The 25,632-nt window shown below is 50.1% G+C and overlaps 3 protein-coding genes across 8 annotated transcripts in view; 1 reads left to right on the forward strand and 2 right to left on the reverse strand.

The window, feature by feature from the left end:
* HTRA1 (HtrA serine peptidase 1) overlaps positions 1-8,301 on the reverse strand; it is a 34,500-nt gene extending 26,199 nt beyond the window's left edge. Inside the window, exon 1 of the mRNA XM_054071130.1 lies at positions 7,825-8,301. Within this exon, the coding sequence (XP_053927105.1) occupies positions 7,825-8,248 (424 nt within the window). The 5' untranslated portion in view covers positions 8,249-8,301. The remainder of the gene's footprint in view (positions 1-7,824) is intronic.
* On the forward strand, positions 6,634-13,672 carry LOC128852667 (uncharacterized). 2 transcript variants are annotated; one of them, XM_054071139.1, is made up of 3 exons: positions 6,634-7,212; positions 9,474-9,631; positions 9,861-13,672. In XM_054071139.1, the coding sequence occupies exons 1-3, from the start codon at positions 6,692-6,694 to the stop codon at positions 10,115-10,117; spliced, it is 936 nt and encodes a 311-aa protein (XP_053927114.1). In that variant the 5' UTR covers positions 6,634-6,691; the 3' UTR covers positions 10,118-13,672. The 2 variants fall into 2 exon arrangements, with proteins under 2 accessions (XP_053927114.1, XP_053927113.1); XM_054071138.1 differs by having other exon boundaries at positions 6,639-7,212; positions 9,474-13,667.
* Positions 13,673-15,854: 2,182 nt separating this feature from the next.
* Positions 15,855-25,632, reverse strand: part of PLEKHA1 (pleckstrin homology domain containing A1) — a 30,247-nt gene continuing 20,469 nt past the window's right edge. Inside the window, exons 8-13 of one of the 5 annotated variants that reach the window (XM_054071134.1) lie at positions 24,582-24,650; positions 23,262-23,326; positions 22,375-22,438; positions 20,957-21,046; positions 19,769-19,809; positions 15,855-18,319 (exon numbers count right to left, since the gene is read on the reverse strand). In XM_054071134.1, the coding sequence (XP_053927109.1) occupies positions 18,094-18,319; positions 19,769-19,809; positions 20,957-21,046; positions 22,375-22,438; positions 23,262-23,326; positions 24,582-24,650 (555 nt within the window). In that variant the 3' untranslated portion in view covers positions 15,855-18,093. Of the gene's footprint in view, positions 18,320-19,738; positions 19,844-20,956; positions 21,047-22,374; positions 22,439-23,261; positions 23,327-24,581; positions 24,651-25,632 lie in introns of all 5 variants that reach the window. The other 4 variants (XM_054071133.1, XM_054071135.1, XM_054071136.1 and 1 more) reach the window with 4 other exon arrangements.

The raw sequence follows: 25,632 nt of genomic DNA on the forward strand, positions 1-25,632 counted from the left end.
GGCATTTCTATCCACATAGTCTGCCTTATTGCGTGGATCGCCTGAAGGTTTTTCATACTTGATTTATAAGTGGCCTCTGCTTTTGACCCTTTTACTTTTGTCTGAAAACAAGGGCTAGTCAAGCTTTACCTTTCTAGGTAGGGGTCTACAGGCAGAGCTCTGATACAGAATGGCCGGACATGCCAAACAGTGCATACACTGTCCTGGAAAAAGGAGTGAATCATCCCTTTACCACCACAAACGGTGAAGTATGACATTCCCGGGGGGTTGTGTTTATTTTGGGGGTGGGATGATGGGAGGAAAGAGAGTTGTTTGGGTTTCTCTTCCTTACTCGTGCCCAGCCCACTCAGTTCTTCCTTTCCCCAAACAGACATTCTGCAGATGCGGATTGACAGATCATCGATGCTGTTTGCAATCAGAGCCAAAACTGCACTCTGCGAATTTAAGAAATAGAGTAATGGAAAAGAAGAGTCACGGAAAACAGAGCAGCAATGCTGGGGAGAGGCAGGAAAATTAGCAGGGGCTCACAAAACCTCACTTTGCTCTCAGCTCTGCTACTGGCTGCCCTGAGCAAAGCTCTTTATCCTCCCCTGCCCCAGATCTGCTATCTGGGAAACGGTGTAAAAAAAACGTTGTGAGCATCTCCTCACGCTCTGCTGTATGAACAATTCCAAATTTGAGAACGGTGGATAACTTCCGTGCGTGGTTCCTAGGTTTAATACACATCATTTTATCCATCATTTCTTTGTAAGGAAAAATACGTGCAAATTCAATTGCTATCAGAAACACAAAGTGTTTTCTTACTTTGATGAGCTCCACCTCATCAACGTTTCTGGTAACCGCCTGTAAAACCAGATATAAGACCCATTTGCTGCATATCCATCTCTGCCGTCCCAGCCAAAATGCGAGCAGGGAGAGATGGAAAGACTGAAAAACACCTCGTAGAACTTGATGGGAAGAAGTGAGGGACACAAGATTTGGTTAACTAGGAGCACAGAAAAACCGAGGGGTGCTGATAGCAGCTACACCGTGACAGTCACACCGGGGCCATTAACACCGCTGCTCGCACCGACAGCACCAGCTACGGTCCGGTGAGCCCGCAGAGCTCGTGTGTGCTGACAGCATAGGCTGAGGGATCATCTCACGCCTTACACACACGTTTGTATTTTTTGCAGTGTGTTTACCTACACGCACACATTTTTGTACCCAGAAATGAGCTCCTGGCAAAGCACTCGTGAGGAATTGCACAACCCAGCTGGCTTACAGCCTTGTGCTCCATCTTATCCATGCACCAGGGTATCCGATATTAACCCAGAAAGTCAAAAGTTACTCTGGCCGGCTGCCTAATTCACCTCCAGTCACTGAAATATGGTAGCCAAGATCTCCTCCATTCGCTAAACTTGAAAATAAAATCACTAGCCACCTGTGTCCCATCTTACAAGTTCATTGTGTCCTGTTCCCTACAGATGGGGGCAACACCATCAGTTAATGTAGGATCAATGCATTATTTTACAGCCCTTCAACACAGGGGAATCAGGAGTCCTTTTTTAGCTGCGTTCTTCTCTCTGAGGCAGACGAACCAGTTTGGGAATCACAATGACCTGTATCCAGAAGACAAAATAAAGTTGTTCTTTTTTTACACATCCTGAGCACAGCCTCCAAAATAACACCAGATATTCACTGGGGCCCGGTTACCGACGCTGCGGGACGCGATGCCAAGCCCGGCCAGGGATCCTAGGGGCCCCAGCACTTTATGGGAGCGAGGAATGGCTTTATTTACAACAAAAGTTAAGTTCCACAGCACCCCAGTTTCTATTTCCAACGCTGCTTTCTTTCACTACCAGCACACAAACTCATATTCAAGAAATATTTTCCAGCTTCTCCTATTTCTTGGATGGCAGCGTCTTCCCTTTAACTGCTGCGGACACGCTGCCTCCGGCACATCCAGACTGCTTAGCGAGATTCCTGCTGCTTACTCACAGCTTTAGGAATTCCTGTCCAGTCCACAGGTACCTTTAAGTTTCAAAGCCCAGAAGATGAAAGGATAGAACCTTTCCTTGTTCCACATCTGTATTTACCGAGCTGCCTGTTTGAAGTCTGGAGCCCACAGAACGACTCGGGAAGGAAACCTCGATGTGGCGAGGGGAAAAGGTGAGCTGCTTCAGACAAACCACTTCTTACAGCGCTTTCCTCTCAGAGCTGAATGCTTGGCTTTGGAAAAGCTCTTTAATCCCACACTTGGGAATTGCTTCTCCTCTGGAAATGTGTTGCTATTTATTTCCACTGCCTTCAGCTGCCTCTTCCCTCCCTCCTCCTCCTGCTGCTGCAAAAGAGAATGAAGAAAGCCGGAAGATCATGACCTTCAGACCACCCAAAAGCAGCAACCGAGGGAGATGAAGGGGGCTGCAAGAATTAACGTCCCTGCAGGGCTCATTAGTACATCCAGTTCCTTAACACCCAGCCCTCCCAGGTCATTTTTAACAGACTCGACACGTGCCAGGTCACCTGGGAAGCTCTCCCAGCATCTCCCCAGCACTCTAACCATCACAGGCACAGCTATCTTGGGGGAAACAGCTGAAAACCAAGTTCACGACAACAACATCAACTTCCCTCTTGATAAATACCTGGCTCGGTTCCCGGCCTTCCCAGATTTCTCAGCTGAGTTCCTCTTCCTGCCCCAATTCTTCATCCCTGCTGGGCCAAGCGCTGCCAGCTGCCCAGCCCTGTCTGTGCTCTGGGCAAAGGAACTCAGGCAGGTCCACCTACTGCTCTTTCCCATCCTCTGCCGTGTGGATTTCATTCTTATACTGCTTTTAAGGGACACAGAATTAATGGCAAATAAGTTTATTGACCGCAAAGGTAATTTTCTCCTGCCAGATAATTACACAGTCACTTGGAGGCAGTTTCACCTGGTGCGCTTCAAAACAGAGTCAGCCACTTGGCAAAAAATGGGGTTCGGGTAATGGATTTTTTTTCTCCTCACCTCTCCCCAGCCTCTGGAGCTACGGAATGATAACGCGACAAAAAGAAAGAGCAAAGTCTGTCAGCAATAACAACCCCTCCAGAACTGAGTTACCCCTAACCACACCTCTGCCTTCCCCCAAAGCAAGCAGTAATGACCCGCTCCGTCCAAAGCGGAGGAGCTCACGCCAAACTCCAGACGTGACATCACGGTGAAAGCACACCTGTGACAGAGACACAGGAACTGCCGTGACAGACGCTCTCGCTGAGGACTGCTGAAGTGCCTGGGTCATCCCACTGGACAGAGCACGTGCAATAAAAACACAAACCCCTTACAATCCAACTCAAAAAAGGAGCAAAGTCAGGAACTGACAGCATCCACGAGGAGCTTTCTTCTTCTCACTCTGGTTAAAGGTGAGAAGAAAAATCCAGATCAGTTTGTGTTTTACAGTGTGAGGAGCACAGTGTGGTGAGAATTTGCAACGTCCTAAACCACCTGCCAGCCTACGAGGAGCAGCGAGAGGGGAAGGAAGACTGGTTTTGGTTGGGTGTCGAACATCCCAAGCTTCTTCCCTTGGTCAGCAGGAGGGATTTAAGGGCACCAAAACATATTTGCAGAAGGAAAAGAAAACATCCCGCTAGTAGAATGAACCTCATAACATAGAACGTTGAGGTCTCGTTGCACTGCCCTCACTCCCAGTGTGGAATGGTCCTTAGTCACTGATTCTGCTCAGAGAATGCTCACTTTCCTACCACGCCTTTGTGTTTTCACAGGTACTGACCCACGTCACGCTGCCTCACGCGTGCTGAGCATCTACCACGCACACACTCTGCAGGCCTGGACACTCTCTACCAACATGAGCAACCTGATGGAGTTAAAGATGTCCCCACTCCTGCAGGGGGGCTGCACCGGGTGACCCGTAAAGGTCCCTTCCAAACCAAAGCATTCTATGATTCTGTGAACATTGCTCACATCCTTCGTGGGAAGTGAAGGTTTCGTTTGTGAGAGCCGCAGCTCCGCAGCCCTACCCAGGCTGGTGCAGAAACACCTTTCTGGTGCTGCGAGTGTTTGCCTACCAGTGGTTTGGATACGAAAAGTGGGGCTCCATCACCTGACGGAGGCAGAGGGAAGATCTGCCCCACACACGGTTACAGTGACAGTGGCCACATCGCAGCAGGAGGAAGCTATGAGAGGATGCATGGCCCCGGAGAAGGACAGCCCTGCTGAAAGGACTCAAGCTCACCCTGCCCAAGGTGCAGCCCTGCTCCCACAGGGACACTCACCCAGCCTCTTCCCTAACAGCCACAGCCAGGCTTTGGGCTTTCCCTTCTTCCCTCGCTGCAGACCCAGCACAGCCTCCTCCTGCCGCTCCCACATCCCCTCAGGAATTCTCCGGGGTATGAAGAGGTAGTATCATAGTATAGTTAAGGTTGGAAGGGACCTTAAAGATCACCAAGTTCCAATCTCCCTGCCATGGGCAGGGACACCTCCCACTGGATCAGGGGCTCCAAGCCCCATCCAACTTGGCCTGGAACCCCTCCAGGGATGGGGCAGCCACCACTGCTCTGGGCACCCTGGGACAATGCCTCCCCACTCTCACGGTGAAGAAATTCTTGCTAATGTCTAGTCTAAATGTGCCCCTTTCCAATTCATACCCATTCCCCCTGGTCCTATCCCCACAAGCCTTTAGGGATGCCCTGAGAATCCCTGAAGGACAACAGCAGCACTGGGAGTGAGCTGTAGTAGACAAAAATTCTAAAAGCCACACACTTTTATATTCTTTTATGCAATATACACAATGTCGTATCTGACCAGATACTGAAACAACATGAAACTTAAAAACCACCAAAACCCGTGCTCTCTAAACACTCTGTCTACCATCCCTGCTCCCTCCTTTCCCCAGGCCACCTTGCTGTATTCACTACATTACGTATATAGATATGTTATTATGAAAGCATAAAAGTATTTTACCACTAATAACTCCATCTTTCGGAAGCAAAAACACTCCAAAAAGCAAACTCAAAATACAATTAACAAACAACGACTCTGAGGAGTCACACATGAGGCAATGGTTTGCCAAAGCAGGGACCACTGCTTTACAGCCTGCTTTCTATTTCCTTTTATTTGAGGTTCTTTACATCAGAAAAAAAAAAGCTTTGCTTGCAGCTTGCTCCAGACTAGGGATAAACACGTGCTAGCGCTCAGCTTCTCCAGCACCTTCCTTTTGTCCCTACTGATACAGAAAATAGGCATCGCTCCAGCCAGAGATGCAACAGGGCAAAACGATTGTCCGGCCTTTGGCAGTGCCTCCTGCCGCGGAGTTTCCCCACGCCAGGTCTGGATGCAGACTGTGCATTTTCTGTAGAGCCCACGGAGGCACGGAGTGCCCTGCAGCTCCAACCCTGCCCCAGTTCCGCAAGCGCACAGCACAAAAGGCTGAGACAAACAATATTGGTGTCAGGAATTGAGGACAAAAATCACAAGGCATTAATGTTATACTGCGGATCAGGAAACTGTAGCGTGAAAGCTTTAATTGTCTCCCATGTCAGTCAATGACAGCTGTGTTCCGCCAGGACAACGCAGCTTTGAATCCCGGGGGAAAATCAGCCATACAAAAAATTGATTGTATGGACTCCAACGTTCCAAGTTCGATCCGTAGCACAGGACCGGAATTTTGCCCCTGCTGAGCACACAGTCACTGCACATCACAACACTCTCCTGCCAAAGAGACGATGGCTAAACATGGGAAATTATGTGTTTTAAAGAAACGAGTGCAAAAGCGGCATGAACTCTACCAAAAGAATCATGCCTCAGTGGAACAGCACTGACTTACTGAAAGGGGGCTCCCACTTCAGAAATCAAGGCTGAATTCATACTGACTTTTACATGCTAACACCCTAAACGTGCTCAACGGCTGGCAGGAACAGGCAGCCTCAGCTTACAAGGTTTAAGCCAGTCGAAATTAGGGGTTGCATCTCAAAGCTCATCCCGTTTATCCCCCAGCAAGGCTCTGCCTTGCCCTGTCACATCCTGCGCTCGTCACGCTGACAAGACTGAACGCTTCACTGGGCTGCTCAGCCCAGGACTCCTCCCGCAGAGCCGCCGTTTCATAACCCAGCAACGTGTTTTATATGGATCACGAATAATGAGCATCCCTCCTGCAACGAGGCACACCTGATTCAACTAAAATAACTAAATAATGGCAATGCCGAGAAGTAAACACTACGGTTCTGTCGGTACCTCTCGACAGTGAGAACTCCCCGTTCGGTGCCGAGCGCGTCCCTCTCTAGCACATCCAGTATTAATAAGGAGAGCGCGGCTGTGAGCGCAGGCAAAGGCAGCGAGCCGCGGGCTCTGCCGCCACGGACACCCACATCCATTCCCTGTGACCGGATTTTAACAACTTCTGCATTCTTGGCTTGAATTCCCAGGGTATCTCTTTGTGCCAAAGCGCCTGGCTGGAAGCCTTTCTCTAAACTTTGCTGGAGCCACACAGTCGGACTCGGCTCGTCTGCACCGGCTTCTGGAGTTTTGTAACCTGGTTCCCCAAGCTGTGAGCCCGGCACCGCTTCTCTGGGATGGAGAAGGTCACAGGACCATCCTGGAATGGTTTGGGTGGGAAGCGACCTCAGAGCCCATCCAGTTTGACCCCCTGCCCTGGACAGGGACACCTCCCACTGGCTCAGGGGCTCCAAGCCCCATCCACCCTGGCCTGGAACCCCTCCAGGGATGGGGCAGCCCCCACTGCTCTGGGCACCCTGGGCCAGGGCCTCCCCACCCGCACAGGAAAGCATTTCTCCCTCAGATCTCATCTCAATCTCCCCTCTCTCAGCTTCAAACCGTCCCTCTCTTCCTATTCCCGCGCTCCCTGATACGATGTTTAGTTTTGAAGTTGGACGCGGGCTGTTTTCCCCCCGGCGCTTGGCAGACGGAGACAAACACCACATTCCTGCTCCACTTTCTCACTGCAGTCAAACGGAGCTCGAGCCAAGGGCAGCCCCTCCTTCGGCCCCGCTCCGCGATGCCGCCCGGGCGCGCTGCGAGGGACGGACGGACGGACGGAGGGATGGATGGATGGATGGATGCCTGCACCCCCTCCCGGGACACGGGGCACGGCGCCAGGGGACAGCCGCACCAACGGGGGATGGGGACAAACGGGACCAAGGGAGAACAGAGCACAACGAGGAGAGCGATGGCGGATGGGGACGAGGTCGACGAAGAGCGACACGGGGACAAAAAAAGGGGAGAAGGTGGAGGCACGGCGGGGGGGGGGGGACGTGGAAAGAGGGGGATGAGGGAGGGAAGAAGACGAGGGAGGGCAGAGCACGACAAACAGGGAGGTCCGAGTGGCACAAGGGGGGAGAACCGGGGCACGAGGAGATGGAGATGGGGAAGGGGAGGGAGGGGCACAAGGGGTGATGGAGCACGCGGGGAACACGGGCGCAGGACAGGGGACTCGGGAGGACAGGAGGGGGGACGGGGGCCACGGGCACCGGGGGGGGGGGACGGACACGAGGGGAAAGAAGAAGCCGGGGCGGGGGGGGAGGCACGAGGAGATGGGGAAGGAGGGAACACGAGGATGGGGGCACGAGGACGGGCGGAGGGGGCAGGATGAGGGAGGACGAAGGAGGGCGAGGGGAAGGGGGGCAGGACAGAGGATGGGGGAGGACGAAGGACGGGAGCGCGAAGGCGAGGGGGGCAGGACAGGGAGCGCGAGGGGCACGAGGACGAGGGACGGGAAGGATGAGGGGCACGAGGACGCGGGGCAGGAGAGAGGGCAGGACGGAGGGAAGGAGGGGGGCAGGACGGAGGGCGATGAAGGCCGACGGGCGGGAGGAGGACGGAGGGGCGGCGCGCCTCACCCTGCCCGCAGGCTCCGCGCTGGATGGCGATGACCGGCGGCTGCCGCAGGCTCTCGGCGCGGCGGCTGGCGGCGCGCAGGCGGCACGCGCTGCCGTAGGTGTTGCCGTCGCTGCCGCAGACCGGGTCGGCGCTGAGGCAGACGCAGCGCCCCGGGGCCGCCCGGCGCCGCACGGTGCCCGAGGCGGGCGGCGACCCGGAGCAGCGCAGCCCCTCCCCGCACGGCGCCCCGTCCCCGCACGGCTCGCCCTCGGCCGCCCCGCACACGCGGCAGCAGCCGCAGGGGTCGGGCACGGCGCCCCCCGGGCACGGCGAGGGCAGCGCGGGGCAGCGGGAGCGGTCGCAGCGCTCGGGGCACGGCGAGCCCCGCGCCGAGGCGGCCACGGCCAGCAGCGCCAGCAGCGCCCGCAGCGGCCACCGCGGCATCGCGGGCAGAGCGGGACGGAGCGGGCTGGAGCGGCGGCGACCGCGATGGGGCGCGCGGCGAGCGAGGCGGCTTTAAGCGGCGGGGGGGGGGGGGGGGGGGGGGGGAGGGGGGCGGGGGGAGAGGGCGGGGATGGAGCGGGGCGGAGCGGGGCGGCCCCTCCGGGCACCGGCACCGCGGCACCCACTGCCACCCCCGGGCACCGGCCCCGCGGCACCCACCGACACCCCCGGGCACCGGCACCGGCCCCGCGGCACCCACCGACACCCCCGGGCACCGGCACCACGGCACCCACCGCCCCTCCGGGCACCGGCCCCACAGCACCCACCGACACCCCCGGGCACCGGCACCGGCCCCGCGGCACCCACCGACACCCCCCGGGCACCGGCCCCATGGCACCCACCGCCACCCCCAGGCACCGGCCCCACAGCACCCACCGCCACCCCCGGGCACCGGCCCCACGGCATCCACCGCCACCCCCGGGCACCGGCCCCACAGCACAGTCTCAGCGGTATCCAGCAGTAGTCCAACAGCACCCATGCCCAGCTCCCCAGCACCCATCACCGGCTCCCCCCGAGCACCAGCAGGCAGCACGGGCACCAGCACCCACCAGCAGCTCCGCCCGCGCACAGACAGGGAGGACGGGCTCACCAGTATCCACCAGCAGCTCCCTCCAGGCACCAGCATGCACCAGCAGTTCCCCGTGGGCCTTAACATCAGCACCCACGAGCAGTACCTTGCCCACTGCCCCCAAAGAAGCCCCCCCAGTCATGAAATCAAACCCCTGGGTCACAGCATCCCCCCCTTGGGCAGCAACACACACAGAGGCAGTAACTACACCCCCCCCACACAGATCATACTCCCCCCTTGGGATCATAACATCCCCCCAGACCATAATATACAATCATAGAAGAGTTTGGGTTGGAAGGGACCTTAAACCCCATCCAGTCCCACCCCCTGCCACCTCCCACTGGATCAGGGGCTCCAAGCCCCATCCAACCTGGCCTTGAACCCCTCCAGGGATGGGGCAGCCCCCACAGCCCTGGGCCAGGGCCTCCCCACCCTCAGCGTGGAGAAATTCCTCCTTATGTCGGTCTAAACCTGCCCATCTCCAGTTTATCCCCACTGCTCCTCATCCTATCACTATAAGCCTTTGTGAATAGCCCCTCCCCAGATTTCTTGTAGCCCCTTCAGGTACTGGAAGGTCACTATAAGGTCTCCCCGCAGCTTTCTCTTCTCCAGGCTGAACAACCCCATCTCTCTCAGCCTGTCCTCGGATGGAAGGTGCTCCAGCCCTTGGATCATCTTTGTAGCCTCCTCGGGACCCGTTCCAACAGCTCCATATCCTTATGCTGGGGATCCCAGAACTGGACGCAGTGTTCCAGGTGGGGTCTCAGCGGAGCGGAGCAGAGGGGCAGGATCCCCCGGCCACGCCGCTCGGGATGCAGCCCGGGACGTGGGAGGTGTCTGGGCTGTGAGAGCCCTCCTCTGCCGGGCCGCTCTCCATCCCATCATCCCATCACCCCCCACCGTGTGCTGGAATCAGGGATTGCACCGATCCAGGCGCTGGGCGCAGCTGTACCTCACAAGGTTTACACAGCCCCCCTTCTCCAGCCTGTCCAGGTCCCTCCGGATCAGAGCCCGTCCCTCCGGCGGGGCCACCGCCCCGCTCAGCCCGGTGCCCTCTGTCAGTGTCACTGCTGAAGGGCCATCAGACAGCGGCGGCGCCAGCGCGGACCCTGAGGGACCATAACACCCCCCGGGCAGAGCACATCCCCCCTGGAGCACAACATCCCCCCTGGAGAACCGGGACAGACACCCCGGCCGAGCCGCGGCGGCATCTGCGGCTGATAAGGGGGGGCCAGAGATAGCCATGCAAATGTATGCAAACGCGGGTCCCCCACCCGAGCCCTCCCGGGCTGCTCGGAGCCGCGGCGCCGGGCGGGCACCGGCAATTAGCGGAAAGTTAATCACCCCGAAGAAGAAAAACACCCTCAAACCGCAGCATCCCTTCGATCCCTCGGGCCGGGCCGGTTTGTGTCGTTACAGGGCGGGGGGGACGGGAGGAGGGGAAACGGCTCCGGATGGGAAGGGGAAAGATGAGATCTGGGGAAGGAATCCTCCACGGTGAGGGTGGGGAGGCCCTGGCCCAGGGTGCCCAGAGCAGTGGTGGTGCCCCATCCCTGGAGGGGTTCCAGGCCAGGTTGGATGGGGCTTGGAGCCCCTGATCCAGTGGGAGGTGTCCCTGCCCATGGATAGGGGTGGCACTGGATGGGCTTTGAGGTCCTTTCCAACCCAAACCATCCCAGGATTCTACAATCACCACCAGCGCCCACAGACAGAGGCCCATCCCAGTCCACTCCTGCTGCGCATGGGAGGTGCGGGGAAAGCCGGTTTGATTCCACCTTCCGAGGGGAACAGTGTCGCTCTGAAAGCGAGTAGGGAGGGGATAACCAGAACCATCAGCTGAAAACCCAGCACGGCCAATTTCTTTAATTGTAAGCCAATTAAACTTCTGGTCAGACAGCCAATCTGTAATTGTTTATCGAACACCGGGTAACCAAGAACCTGATGAACATCATAAACCATCAGGCCAGATGGAATGCCATTCACCGCTAGGTGAGCTGCGACTAAGGCATCGCAGGTGCCAGCAACTACATTAACACAGAAGAAAAAGTCTTCTCTGCTGGCAATAGGGGAACAATCTTTAACAAGGAGTGACCAGAGCAAGTGGAAACACCACCCCAAGGGTCAGAATTCAAACCCGATCGCCCAAAGCAGCTGTGGCTGCCCCATCCCTGGAGGGGTTCCAGGCCAGGTTGGATGGGGCTTGGAGCCCCTGATCCCATGGGAGGTGTCCCTGCCCATGGCAGGGGTGGGACTGGATGGGCTTTGAGGTCCCTTCCAACCCAAACCATTCCATGATTATAATGTCTTATCAAATGTGACCACAAAATTTCCTTAACTGCTTGCTTAGTACCTGAAGGTCGGAGAGCACGTAGACTCCAGCATTCCCACTGGTGGCTTCCTGAGCCAAGAAGGGAGGAAAGGGAAGCCAGGATCGTTGTGCTGCTTCTGCACACAGGCCCAAGGAGGCAGCTTTGGAGTGAGCGTCTGGGAGCACAGGGAAAGGGAGAGAAGCAAGGAGCAAGTGAAGGATGGAAAAAAGAGTGCACTTGGCAGGAGAGAAAGAGGGTTAACACAGGGACAGAAGGGTCCGGTCAGAGAAAAGGATGGGGGTGGTCTTGGATGCCCCGAATGCCTTCATGCCTTCATTCAAAGCCAACTCCAGGAGCCCAGACTGCACAGAAAACTTTTCTGAGTTTATTATGACTCTGTTATTATTTTGCTTCCTTCATGAATGGCTTCTCCCAGATTTTCTAGGGGGAGGAAAGTCTGTTCTGCACACTTGTAGACTGGATGGAACACCCCTATCCCTCCCTCCTCAAACCCCAAGGCTTCTCTGTTTTGTTAAATAAATATATATTGTGGGGAAAAAAAAAAAAAAGGGAAAAAGGCTTCTGAAAACCCTGTGCTGGGTTCATCGCTACACGCAGAAAAACTGCTGTTACTTTGAACGGGAACAGCTGCCAATCAAGGAACTCAAAGCTACTTTTCTTCCAGACGTGAAGAAGAAGTTTTCTTCCAGATGTGCATCCAGCCCTGGTGCGTGACAAACCTCGCTGCAGATGTAGTTTACAAAATGGACCAACTGTAAGGCTGTCTTTTTGTTAAAACCCTCTGGAAACCAAGCAACCCACCCCAAGAAAAAGCTGCTGACCTGAACATGCCGTGTGTCTGTGTGCGGGTGGGGGCTCCTCCGGTGTCGTAGGGCGACACTCCGAGGAGTGCAAGGATCACACTACAGAGACTGCAAAACAAGCCAAAACTTCATAAACTCATAGAGTCCCTAGGTTGGAGAAGAGGTCACTCATAAACCACTTAATCTTCACCTCCGGCTGCCCTGCAGCCTGGCAGCGAGCGGGCATCGCTGGGGCGCGCTCTCAGGGGATGGGGCAGGAGCATCGCAGTCCAGGAGAGTGGCTTGAATTCTTGGATGCTGTACGCAGTACGTGCCCGTTGAGATGCAAAATTACACTGCAGATGGTGGCTTTAGACGTAAATCCCTAATGACAGAGTGAAGGCAGCACTTTGAAGGGTGATACTCACCCAGCACCGCCCCACCACACGGTGCCTGTACAAACCAGCACCAGGTTCTTCTTTCCAGAGGGGCTGCACAGAAAACCTGAGGTGAAAAGCCAAGGCAGACCTTTGGGGTGGGGTTCAGGTACGAAACAAGATCCACACTTTGCTTGTCCAGAGTTGCTTTCATTGGGTCCAGGGAAGATCTCAGAAGTGTTTTAGCAGCTTCCTGGCTTGGGAGCATCGAGTAGCGATAGAAACCGTGGTCCAAACCAGCAGTGAACAGTAAGACACTAAATAAAACCAGTAAAAGGGAAAACTACCCACAGCACAGAGTGCTTCAAATTCTTATTTTCATTTCATTTTAACTTTTAGACTAAAAATACCCTGTCCCAACTGCCCCTTCTTCCATTTCTTCCCTCTCTCCCACCTCAAATAAAGAATAGGGAATCTGGTTAAGAACAGTGGTATTTCTGTGCCCCACCTTCACAGCGCACCTCTTCGATGCACTCATTGATTTCTGGTCATTCTAATACAGACTCCCCAGAAAGACTAAAAAATTAACCTTTGAATATCAAGATTTTCTACTAATGCAGCAGTTTCCTATAACAGGAGAGACTCTGGGATGCCAGATCCACTTTAAACTCATTTCTGTACAGGATTTTGTCTTCTGAACCTGGCTTAATATAGGATTGCAAAGCTCTAAACTCTGAAAAGCAGAATTGATTAACGTGGCAGCCCCGAGTAAGGAGAGATGATGGAGTGTCCAGCTGGTGACGCCTCCTTCGATCCGCCATCCTGCTTACTCTGCCCGACCTCCAGACTCCTGTTTTCACGCTGCCTTTCTCTGCCCACCCAAAGCCTTCCAGTCCGGCAGGGGAAGGGCTGCACTCGTCTGAGGTGTCTCGGAGGTCCTCCTCTCCAGCTCCTCGCTCGCCATAACCCATTTCCCAGGTACCTTCTGGGATTTTCAGACTGCAGTAATGGAAAGTCAACCAGCTCGTCTCCCAACCTCTCAGCACAGAACATTCCCTCCTAACGCTGCTGGACACACACGCCTTTCAAGCAGTAATTACCATTTTGAGCACTCACAAGTTACACCATCCCCTAACACACCCGCGATCCGCCCACAAAAGGCTGCTGCTCTCAGACTGAATTCCTACCTGGGAAGCGAGGGGTTTCTCTGGCGCTGGTTTATCATAGCGAATGTCAGTTCTTAGACGTGGGTACATTTCATAGTGTCATAGAATCACGTGGTTGGAAAAGACCTTCGAGATCGAGTCCAACCATCCCTGAGCACTGCACCTGCCCGGCTGTTAAACCCCTTCAGGGATGGGGACTCCACCACCTCCCTGGGCCGCCTCTGCCAGGGCCTGAGATGCCTTTCCGTGAAGTTTGTCCTAATATCCAGTCTAAATCTCCCCTGGCACAGTTTGAGGCCATTCCCTCTCATTCTATCCCTTGGGAGAGGAGACCAACACCCACTTCGCCACAACCTCCTTCCAGGGGGTTGTAGACAGCGATGGGGTCTCCCCTCAGCCTCCTCCCCTCCAGGCTAAACAGCCCCCGGGCCCTCAGCTGCCTCTTACAACCGTTGTTCTCCGGACCCTTCTCCAGCCCCAGTTCTTGTAGTGAGGGGCCCAAACCTGAACCCGTTTCATTAGTGCTGTGGTTTGAAGTTCCATTCAACAGATCATCAGTTGTATCTCCCTCAGCCTTCGCTCTGCTCTCCGCCCGTCAGCAGCAGCGTGAGGAGCTCATACCTGCGCTGCCCACTGCCCCACGCGGGAGGTGGTTCGCTTCTCTCCTCTAACATCAGGGCTTCCCCAGGAGCAAAGTGGTCTTCTCCACAGGAGTGACAGGGAAAGGTTCTGCCTTCAACCCATGTGCTGCAGTGCTGCCCAAAGCTGACCCGGTGTAAGAGTTAAAGCAGCCCTTGGAGCAGCCCCGTGACTTCAGCAACTGGAGCTTCAGAATGGATTTGTGAGTTCCACAGAGAGACTGACAAACTGACCGCCCGATGCAGATCCCCTTAGAACCAGGACACGACCTCTAGGTGGTGCTGACACCCCGGTATCGCGGGAGGGGAAGGCTATGCCAGTTTCTTGCACTTCCACGGTGTAAAGGCATTGTATGTCAGTGTATCAACCTCTATCCTGGACCACTGCCCTCTGGGCACGCGGATCTCAGATTCGGGCGTTAGTCCTGTATGGTTCTTGTTGCATTGCAGTGGGTTAAACCCCACAACCACAACGAATAATGCGATTCCTTTGTCAGGAAAGGGGCAACAGCAGGCGCATGGCAAATGAAAACAGGCAAAGCAACCCGCAGGAAGGCAGAGCACCCACGTCACCTCTGGGCCCAGCAGGATGGGGAAAACACCTTCAGGTTTCTATGAAAGTAAACGGAGGATAGTGTTGAAGACTAACCAGCAGAGACGCATGCAGCAAGACAGATGAACTAGAAATGATCATTTCAGCTCCTTTAAGCGAGTTTCACTCATAGCCAGCAACTGCATTTAATGCTGTCACCTCTCACGAGGCAGAAAAGCTGCCCTGCTGTGCTGGAGCAAGTGCCTGACCCACCATGCTCAGCATTACCGAGACATCAGCTCCTCGCCATGGCAAGCCAGCTGCTTTCAGAACCTGGTGATGCTGTGATAAAGCTGAAAGCGTTTGTTTAAACAGACACGGGCTGACCCGAGGTGCAATTCTATACGTATCTCGCACCAAGTCCGGCCTGCAATGCACCTGTTTAAAATGGAAGCTTTGAGCCACTCGGTGCGGTGACTCCTGTAGGGGAGTAAAATGTTGTGGGCAGCAGCACACGTGTTTCGGTACCAGTGGAACCGCAGATGTGTACGTACCTGGAACGGTGCACAGCCAGGAGAGGTCACAGCCACCCCACAGCAAGGTGGGGACCTGTATCCAGCCCGTATAAAAGACCTCACTCAATCACAGTTCCTCACCTGCAGCAGCTCATATGCCCTTCAGACAGACGGACCAACCGTGCTGCTTCACAGGAGGGAAACACGGACCAGACGCGGTCACCAGGCGATGACCCCGTACTGCCCACTGCACAGTGACGCGCTTCGGGGCGTCACACAGGGCTGGCGTCTCAGGAAAGCATTTCTGAGAGAGCATCTGTGCTGCAACAGTGGAGAGCCAGAAACAATAAATGGTATATCCTCCTTCCCTTTCCAGTGATGCCCGAGTGTTCACTGTGCATCACCTCTGCCTTTAGAGGGATTAAAAAGAAACTGGATTGACTCACGTAACACACAAAAATCCCGCAGAACAAACCAAGAACAACAGCTCATCCTGTTCAACTCCTTTCCTAGCTGACACAACCTGATCAGATTTGAAGCATCACGAAGACATTACAGCTGTATAAGAGATGACCTGAGCTAAGACGCTAAAAAGGAACACATGGATCTGATAAAATACTTATCACGGTGCAAGGAAACACAGCCAGAAGTTATTTTAAGTTACCCAAACTGATTTATTGACAATTTCAATGTGACATATTTACAGCACAGTTTCTAAAATAATTTAACAATTTTCATAGATTTATAAAAGTACTGATAAATAGGAGACCCTGACAGTTACCAGCCACAAACATTTCCCTATGCTACTGAACTACAACAGTAGTTCTTCTCTTTATTCTGTTTTATTTTTTTCCTTTCCTCTTCTAGGAGTCCCATAACGGAGCTGCTTTACCTCCACCCAAGGTGTAAAATTGCCAATAACAAAACCGAATACAATGACCATGCAGTGTGAAAGCGGTACCAGGGTGAGTGATTTCGGCTGTTAGACTACAGTAAAAAATACGTCAATGTGAAGTGTCTTCCACACAGAATGTACTTGTGAAAAAATAAGCTTTTAAAGAGCTATTGTTTTATCTTTACAGAAGTTAAAACCTACAATGCTAGTTCAGACATTTAGAGTCACTCCCAATCCTGCGCTAGTTTTCACCTACGTCTAAAGAGTCAAAACCAGACATTTACACACACCACTGCCTTCCAACAGTGGTTTGTAGCTTATGGATTAAAAGAACATGAAGGTGCTGATAGAACGTAAGGGTTTGAAATCAGGTTCTGTTTCATTCTTGTGTGACACCTGTTATTCTACCCTTGGATCAAGAAGTTACCGTGGTAAAGCCATCCACATCTCTCAAGCAGGACGTCAGTTTGGAAGCTGGAGAGAAGATGGACTTGTCTGATATGTATCTTGGGTTCCAGTAGACAAAAGTATGGCAAAGCTGGGCAACGCAAATCACGGTAACAGCAGCACGAGATGTTTGTGGGGTCTGATTAAAGCCAACGCTTCCCAAAACCAATGAACAGTACACAACCTAACCCAGTACGTGAAATGTGAGGGTTCTTTCTGTTTGCATCACCAAAGCCCCGTAACACAGTGCACACCAACACCACGTATTGCACAGCCGGGAGGTGCAGGACCAGCACTCTGGTAGCCCTCGCCTAAGGTTTTGAGTTCAAACAGCTGTGTTGAGCTATGCGATCCAGGACAACTCCAACGTTCAAAATCATTAAGGAGAGTTTGTGTACAACCTAATCCAAAAGTGTTTCCACAACATGAGAGAAACCACAGGCACTTCAGATTATTAGTGCACCAAGAGTTATAGGCCACGACCGCATGACCACGAACAGTTCAGTACCAACAATGACACAACTCATTGAGGAGGTCAAATATAGAGACAGGAACTGTTCACAAAGCACTGATAAGGAAACCGTTCTCAAAACAGTAATCAAACGATATGTTCAGACATCAAAGAACAATAATTGCTGCAAAGCCTAACGCAACACAATATAAACCCTACTTGGTTCAAAAGTGTCCAAATTCAAAAGTCCGATTTCTCTTCTCCCGCCTCCAAAACATTCCACGCAGTCCATTAAACCCCAAATGTGCAAAACGTTAAGACCCGCCTTTAGGAGTGCATCAAAACCAGGCTGTCTGCTCAAACTATTACTTGAGTGGGAATTTTACAGCACCACGATTAGAATTCCCAGGGAGCTCAGAATTTGTGTTCTGATAACAAATCGACTGACACCATCCATCCTAAAGAACAGCAGAAACATTTTCTGGTATCTGAAAATCATGGCGAGAAACAATTCCCAGCCATGCCTAGAACATTACTGCGGTTCAAATTGAAATCAGGCGATCAGGTTTGTTGGCAGCGAGCTCTCCACAATACAGCGTTAGCTGTGAATTCAGTGAGTTTGCCAGATTAGGAATGAAAAGTTGCTGGTACTTGCTCACTTGCAGAAGTACGTTTTTGGTTTTGTCTTTTGTTTGTTAAATCTGAATCGTGTAGTTTTGGCCCCTCCCTAGTAAGTGATTTACTATCAGGCTTTGAGAAACTGCACGAGGTCCGTTTCTGGCCCTCAGCTGAAAGGCAAATACAAACATATTATATATACACATGTGTGCACAGAAAAACAAACACACACACATATATATATAAAAAACAGTGTTCTGGTGTTTTTTTCTTCTCATTTCCTATAATTTTCTTTGGTTAGAAGTCCGAGTAAGGAAATTAGAGGACCGAACAAATGGATCATTCTTCAAACGCTTCCATCACTACACATCACTAACTGGAAGGCTTGCATCATCCAGATCCACAAGGCCAGGATCCTGTTCCTGAGTGCCATTTTTACTCTGGGGTTCCGAGAGGCCCCCTTCAGTCACTTTGGAAGCTGACTCTCTTGGAGCGACAGCCTGGATCTTGTAGCTCCCTGGCCTGGCCTTGGTAAAAGATTCGTGAAATCCTCGCTTCTCCAAGGCAGGGTATTTGGCGTGAGGGTTTGGGACCAGAGGGCTGCCGTGAGTGGCTGTGGAATGTGAGGTGGCTGGGGCTGGGACGGCAGAACGGAGAGCATGGTTGGGTTCGGCAGAAGACTCTGTATGTTCCTAGAAAAAAAGAACCAAACGCATATGTCAGATGAAGTCATTGATGTCATGTTGGAAAGACAGTTCAGATTTCACCCTCAGAAACAAATCAAGGTGGAAAATGGACAAAGCGCAGCATCAACCACAGCAGCAGGAAGCAGGTGCTTTGGCACAGCAGTGCGCTGTTACATGTGAGCTCACAGCGGGATGTGACAGCAACAGCAGTTTCCTCATTAGAAGGAATTAAATCTCTCACCTCAACCTCAGCAGCAGTTTGGACTTTATAAGATAGTCCAGCAAACTGAGGCTTCTCATTCTCCTGTGGCATTCGGTGACCTTTTGAGGATACACACCGTAAAGGCCATCAAAGTGACACCTTTCCACAATAAAGATGTATTTGAACTGATTAAATCTATCAGGTATTTGTATCCTAAACCCTGAGGGAATGCACATTTCACTGTTCCCTCTTCCTGGGGTATCAATCTCCCTAACTCATGCCAGGGACAGAAAAAGCCCCTATTTTATGTTATCGAGACTGCGTAACAATGCCCAAAGTTAATGGGCGTAGAAAAGAAATTCACATTTAAGCTGTTCCTTCTAATTGTCAGGCTTATTATTGCTAACTGCCATCCTGCCGACCTTCACATCGATACTGGGAAAACAGTTCTCCACCATTACCTCATTGATAGAAATGAGTACCCAGACTTCCTAGGGTTTACAAGGATTTACCTACTATTCTTCTTTATTACTAATAATAATCTTAGTTTGACAAATAGGTCAAAAGTAAGGGATATTTGGACAAGATGTCTCTAACAAGCTTTTTGCTGAGCTGAACTGCAGGACACTCAGATTCTCCTACCTGACTGCAGTGTCACAGTTTGGAGGAGATGCTGCTGTGTTTCCCCTAACGTGCGCTACTTTGAACAGTGCCAATCACACACTGTAACACTTCTACGTTTGAACTAATAATTTCATGCAGACACTCAGAAGCCATGCAAATCAGGCTACTATCTTATCTTTCCAATTACAGGAGTTACAATGTGCATTTGGTGTGTGCACGCATCTGGATTAGTCTGTGGGGAGCTTAAATTCAATTTTGCTTTTGCGCATTTTCACAAAAATGTAACGTAAAATGGAAATATGAACTCTCATGCAAATTAGTTTTGATACTTTCCTGCTAAAACGACATCATGTAACTACACTTAAATATATAGTATGCTTTGAAGTATAAATACACGGTTTTGCCATTTTAATTTCCAATTAGTTTAAAAGTAAGAAAAAAAATGAGTAAACCTGTAAGTGAATGATATAATTTACAAGTTAGTTTTCAGTAACGGCAATGCCAACAGGTAGCGTTATGTTTAGTTTTTTTGCAGTGCACATTAGTCTCTAGCCCTAGCCCTCTGTTAAGAAGGCAAGTTTCCATGAGAGCCCACATACGTGCTGCATTCACCAGTTCTTGATGTATACCTCTGTATACAAGGATTCGACAGCCTTCTGGCCTGCCGCATCTGGAACACAGGGCAAAGCTAAGATTAGAGTAACCTATACTCAGGGAAAGGAGAGAAGAGAGGGAAAGAGAAAGAACCGATCCAGACAGTGACAGCTAGATTGCTCAGTTAGCCCCACAAAACCAAAGCATACACAAAGAAAAGTTATCGGCTTATTTTCATTCCCCCCAGAAGAAACACAATTTATAATAGGAAGTTTCATTTAAAGGCACAAAGCAGCTTCCAGCTGCAAAAAATAAAATCGAGAGCGTAGATTAATTCAGCAGAAACACAATATCGATGCGTAAGTGTGGTCAAAAGGCTGATTTAAGCAATTAGATTTTGGATCGTGGGGGCAATGATAAATGCAGGTAATTACAAAACATCCCACAGCCAGACAGTGGAATCCATAGCTTGCAGCACCTGAACTGCCCAGTATCCCGTTGGTTAAATCTGGGCATTCTCGGAGGCACTGTGACACTGCAGCAACATTCACTATTCACCAGTCAAGGTGCTTTGTGTTGAACATCCATCAGCAGCTTAGACGTAAGCACGTCTGCAACGCTGCCATCCACGTGGCCTCACAAATACCAGATGTGTCAGAGTGCCTCGGTCCAGCAGCGCCAGACGGTGTGCACAACACTTTTCCAACCACAAAAACTAATTCATGCGAGCAGAGATTGCTTACAAAGTTACTTTACATTTGAATCTGTATCCACACATACACTAAACCACCAGCAGTAGAGAACAACAATTGAGCAATGAGAGTTGTTAAAAACAGATGAGGATATTGGCATCCAATTGTAAAATTCTGCAGTCAGCCAAAACACCTCGCAGGAATTAGGAAGTATCAGTTTTCCTCCCCAACTTGTGGCAGCACGGTGACAAAGAACATCCCCAGCTCGGCAGTATTCCTCTAGGTTAGCACTAGCATTATCTACACATTCAGGACAACACAGCGCACATCAAGTCACACGCCTGTCAGACTAAGGTAAAAGCTCCGTTAAAACACACACTGTTTTATGCCAGTCGGTAAGAAAATTCATGCAAAGACGCCGCGTTACCACAGGACAGGAGAGAGGGCAGGCAAGGAAAACACAACTACAACTTCATGTACACAGGTGAACACCAAGTCATCACTGCGTCTCTGAGGGTCAGAATAACATACGGAAGCTGCTGATCTTCCGGGTCCCCGCTGTGCTACAATGGCCCCAGAAATTGCTTTTATCCAACTGTGCATGTCTTCTGGACTATCCGCCTGGATCAAACAACATGTGTTACATTCAACAAGACCAACGCTCAGCCTCCCCAGCCCCCTGACCATCTGCATCAAAATGATGCCCTTGTCCTGCTTTAGTGGTCTGTTATCTAAAGTCATTTCCATTTCTTAACCCAGACCTTTCTTAACATCTTACCTGGCATCTACTATTATCCGCATACAAATATAGACAATAATAAACAAGAAATATATATAAATAAATACATATATATATATAAAAATATACTATTTGCATACTCGACAAATTTTTCCTTTTGGCAAACAAAACCATTAAATTGCCCCCAGAAATCCTTACAGGGATCTGCTGACCCCTCTCCTGGTTGATGACGTCACTTCTGTGCTTTTTGGTCACTGCTGCACTTCACTTCCATGAGGCACTGACTGAAGAGTTACAGTAAATCACAAATCAGCCTCTGCGGGGTCAGCTCTGCATTTACTTGGAACAAAATCCAACAGCAGTGCAGAAGTGACAGTGAATACCAAGGCTGCACATATCAGGGGTAAAGGCAGATAAAACACTAAAGCTATCTCCTAATTACGTTGCAACTTTAATAAATGAACACATCCACCAAGAAGAAATATCTGCACCACGTCACTTCATTCTGTTCAGCTGTAGTACAGAGGGATTTAAAAGCCAGACAGATGAGGTGCTCAGAGGTGGTTTACTGGTGGACTGGTATAGTTGGACTTGACCTCAAAGGTCTTTTCCAATCTAATGATTCTCTGATTCTATTTATCTCAGAACTCAGCACCATTGCCGTTATTGGGCTTATCCAGGTCTTTCTGATCCTACATAAGGAACTCCAAAATGATTTCTGGTACCATAAGCACCCCATTTGCCCAGAGCCAGGAAAAGCAAGTCTTTGTAATATGCATTGTATCCAAACATGTAAAAGGTGACAGGGCAAAGATGCAATAAGTGAAGTGCCTATGGATACACATTACCAAACAGGTGCGGAAATCCAAGTGGTGCTGTGCTTTAGTAGGCATTTTAATGTGGCAACTAACTTGGATCTGAGACCTCAATTACTGAACATAAAAATTCAGTGCTTCTGAATCTGAAGACACAAACGCCCACAAACTCACATGAGGAATTGTTGTTTATTATTTTCACACGCTACCAACACAACACTTGCTGTTGTGTCGAGTGTTTCTTATATGCATCTTTCTGAAATACAATGAAGACCACATTTGCTCTGAAAACAACGGCATAGTTAAATACAGCTTTAAAGGCAGAAAAGCAGCACTTCTTTGCTGTGACTACGGCAGTCTCCAAGGTTTGCCCAACGTTTAAAAGAAGGAATTACCTGTACATAGAAGGTTCGAGAAGTCGTTACAATTTCAAAGAGATTGTCTCTCATCATTATATCACTGCAAAGGAAACACAAGAACACCTCAGCAGCCAAGTAACACCAACCCGCTTTATTTTAGGAAGATTTCAGCGCGTGCAGAGTCAGAGCATTTCTTGTCTGAATTTCTTTATCACACTACTGTTGGTGTTTTTGGTAAATACCAAGTAAAAGAGAAAATCAGCATGTCTTACTCATTTTAGCCCTAAGACTCTTCATCAGTGGTGCGTGTGCTCTTATTTATATATCTAATTGGAACATTGTAAACCATATCATGTTAAGTTTAAAAATATTTATTGTTTCAGTCAATTTTCTGTACAATTTCACAATTCAAATTTTATGATGTCTTCGTAAAGTACCAGTTCTGGACACTGGCCTGATAAAAAAAAAAATTCAACTGCCCTCATAAGTTCTACCAAGGCAATTCATTCCTTTGGAATTGTGGCTTGCAGGGAGGGAGGCAGCAGGAAGGAGGCAGCAGGAGGGTTCTCATCTCAATTTGGACATTTAACACAAGGTCATGTCCTCTGAAGGCTTAAAGATCATCTAAGCAGAATGGAGACTCCTAAAATTGCCGCCACACATCAGACAGCACCCATGCATATCTAACTCCTGACTGCATGATTTCCTTTGTTCCACCCTAGTCCAAGGCGTTCGCGTTCTACTGAGTGATGAGTTTGAAACACACAGAGCCCTCAAAACCAGTTCTGTGCACAGAACTACCTGCTGTCCTACAGAGTCTCATGCACGCACACATTGACCACAGCTGCCATTCCCGAGCTGCCAAGCCATGCCAATGTCATGTCCTGCACCCCACGAAACAGCGTCAGTGCTCCTCTCCTCACCTTTGTTTGCATTCCTGAACTTTATGGACCTCCTTCAGTGGTATCACTCTGAGAGGTTCCTTCTCCTGAAAAGAAAGACATAACTATGTCAATAGACCACATCCAATGACTAGAACCCTGTCAGGAATCCAGCGGTGAGAGAAGTTGACAGCAGCAGACGTATATAAATGAGAATTTGGAGGCGGTCACTTTAGCAAAAGGCGGCACCAACCAAAGTTTAATTCGCTTTCCTAAGTATTAAATGTCACGTGCAACAAAGAGGAGGCCAAATCAAGAAATGAAACACCCAAAAGCATTGATTCCCCTCACCGTAATGTAGACAACCACCCCGGTTCCCTTCCCCTAACCAGATCAGAGCACTGAACCTGGCCTCAAGCAGCTTATTGCAGTTAAGCCGTGACTACATTCATTCATATGAAACCGCCCTCATAAGGGCAAAATGCTTCAACACCAGATGCTTTGTTAATTGTACTGCATGACACGGCTTTAAAATAGATTAACCGTATCCCACCCTCAACACAATTAAAAATAATACAAAGAGATCCATCGTACCAGAACCTGTAAAAGAGCAAGGATTCTTAAAGCATATGAAAAATCCTGGTACTGTAACACAAAAGTGTTATGGTTCCTGTAGAGGCTTTGCACAACAGGAAAAAAGTGAGAGCATGCCAAAAGAAATACTTTCACTTCTGCCAGGCCAAAGTTAAAGTCATACACACAATTATTTTCCTGTCCTTGTTGCAGCTTGAAATTTGGGTTCTTGACATCTTACATCTTGACAGGCTGAGAGAGTTGGGGTTGTTCAGCTGGAGAACAGAAGGCTCCCAGGAGATCTTACAGCGACCTTCCAGTACCTGAAGGGGCTGCAAGAAAGCTGGGGAGGGGCTGTTTACAAAGGTCTGTAGTGATAGGATGAGGAACAATGGGGATAAAATGGAAAGGGGCAGGTTTAGGCTAGACATAAGGAAGAATTTCTTCACCATGGGTGTGGTGAGGCCCTGGAACAGGCTGCCCCATCCCTGGAGGGGTTCCAGGCCAGGTCGGATGGGCCTTGGAGCCCCTGATCCAGCGGGAGGCGTCCCTGCCCATGGCAGGGGGTGGAACTGGATGGGCTTTAAGGTCCCTTCCAACTCAAACCATTCTATGAATCTATGAGTTAACAGCCACTCTGCTGACTTTTTGTTCTTCCCGACCATGAAAACCTATCATAGCACAGAGGAGACACTGCAAGAGCAGCACAGCACATTTTTCAAACACACATGTATTTCTTTAGGTTTTCTTGCAACCATCACTGGAAAGTAGCACCATTTGGAAACTTACCAGTTCCGACTTGAAATAGCCTATCGTGTTCTCATCTAACTGGAAGTATCTTCTCTTCCAGTTCTTCATCTGGTAAATGAAAATAAACACATATTCATAGATTTTATATATAAAATACAAATACACTTACATATTATATATTACCCATACATTTCTATATTTAATTTTATTCATAATTCTAGTTTATAGTATATATTGTGTAATTCTTATTTATTTATAATTACTGATCTATATTTATAACCTTAATACAGTACACATACACATGTGTGCTGTGTGTATATACAGCATCCCTAAAATACTTCTGCAAGGCTCTGCCCAGTTAATTTATTTTTAAAAATGACAAAAAAATTAAAAATCCTTGAAGCCAGTGTTTTCTATAAGAACTCTTCCACCATCTCCAGTGAAACTGCAGCAACTCAGCAGCACAAATATCCCCTAAGAGATGTTAAAAGACATCACACTAAAAATTTCTAGTTTATTTTTAACTAATAAAAGAAAGTTACAAAAAGCAGCTTCATAATCCAAGATAAAACAAGGCCGAGGACTCATGAAGCACACATCTTGCTTAATCCAAACTGTCTGTGCAAGGCATGGTGTGAGCAGTCCCAGTTACGTTCATCACTGACAAGTCATACAATTCTTCTTCTGAACTGAAAACTGTCTTTGTTAAACATTGTAGTGATTTAAAAAGCCTTCAGATGTTGAACTTCTGCCTCAATTTCAATGCTTCTAATAAGTGAGATAAGGATCTCTACATACAGAGCAGCAGAACCCCTGGCTGCAAGCACCAACCACCATGTGAAAGTCTTCGTGCATAACTGTGCTCCAAAACATCTCCAACATCATGCTGAAGAAAGTCACGAAAAGAAGGAACGCAGACATAAGTTATGTGCTGCAGGAGGACGAGTATTATCTTTAGTTATCCTTAACATTGTCAGCAATGCTGAAGTTACTGGTAATTACGTCCCTCTCTCTAAAGCATCCATTCTCCAAGTACAACCATGGCCCTAGAACCTGTGCTCGACTGATGAGACACAGTCTCAAGCACTTA

This window comes from Cuculus canorus, chromosome 7 (genome assembly GCF_017976375.1).
Source record: "Cuculus canorus isolate bCucCan1 chromosome 7, bCucCan1.pri, whole genome shotgun sequence".
NCBI lineage: Eukaryota > Metazoa > Chordata > Aves > Cuculiformes > Cuculidae > Cuculus > Cuculus canorus.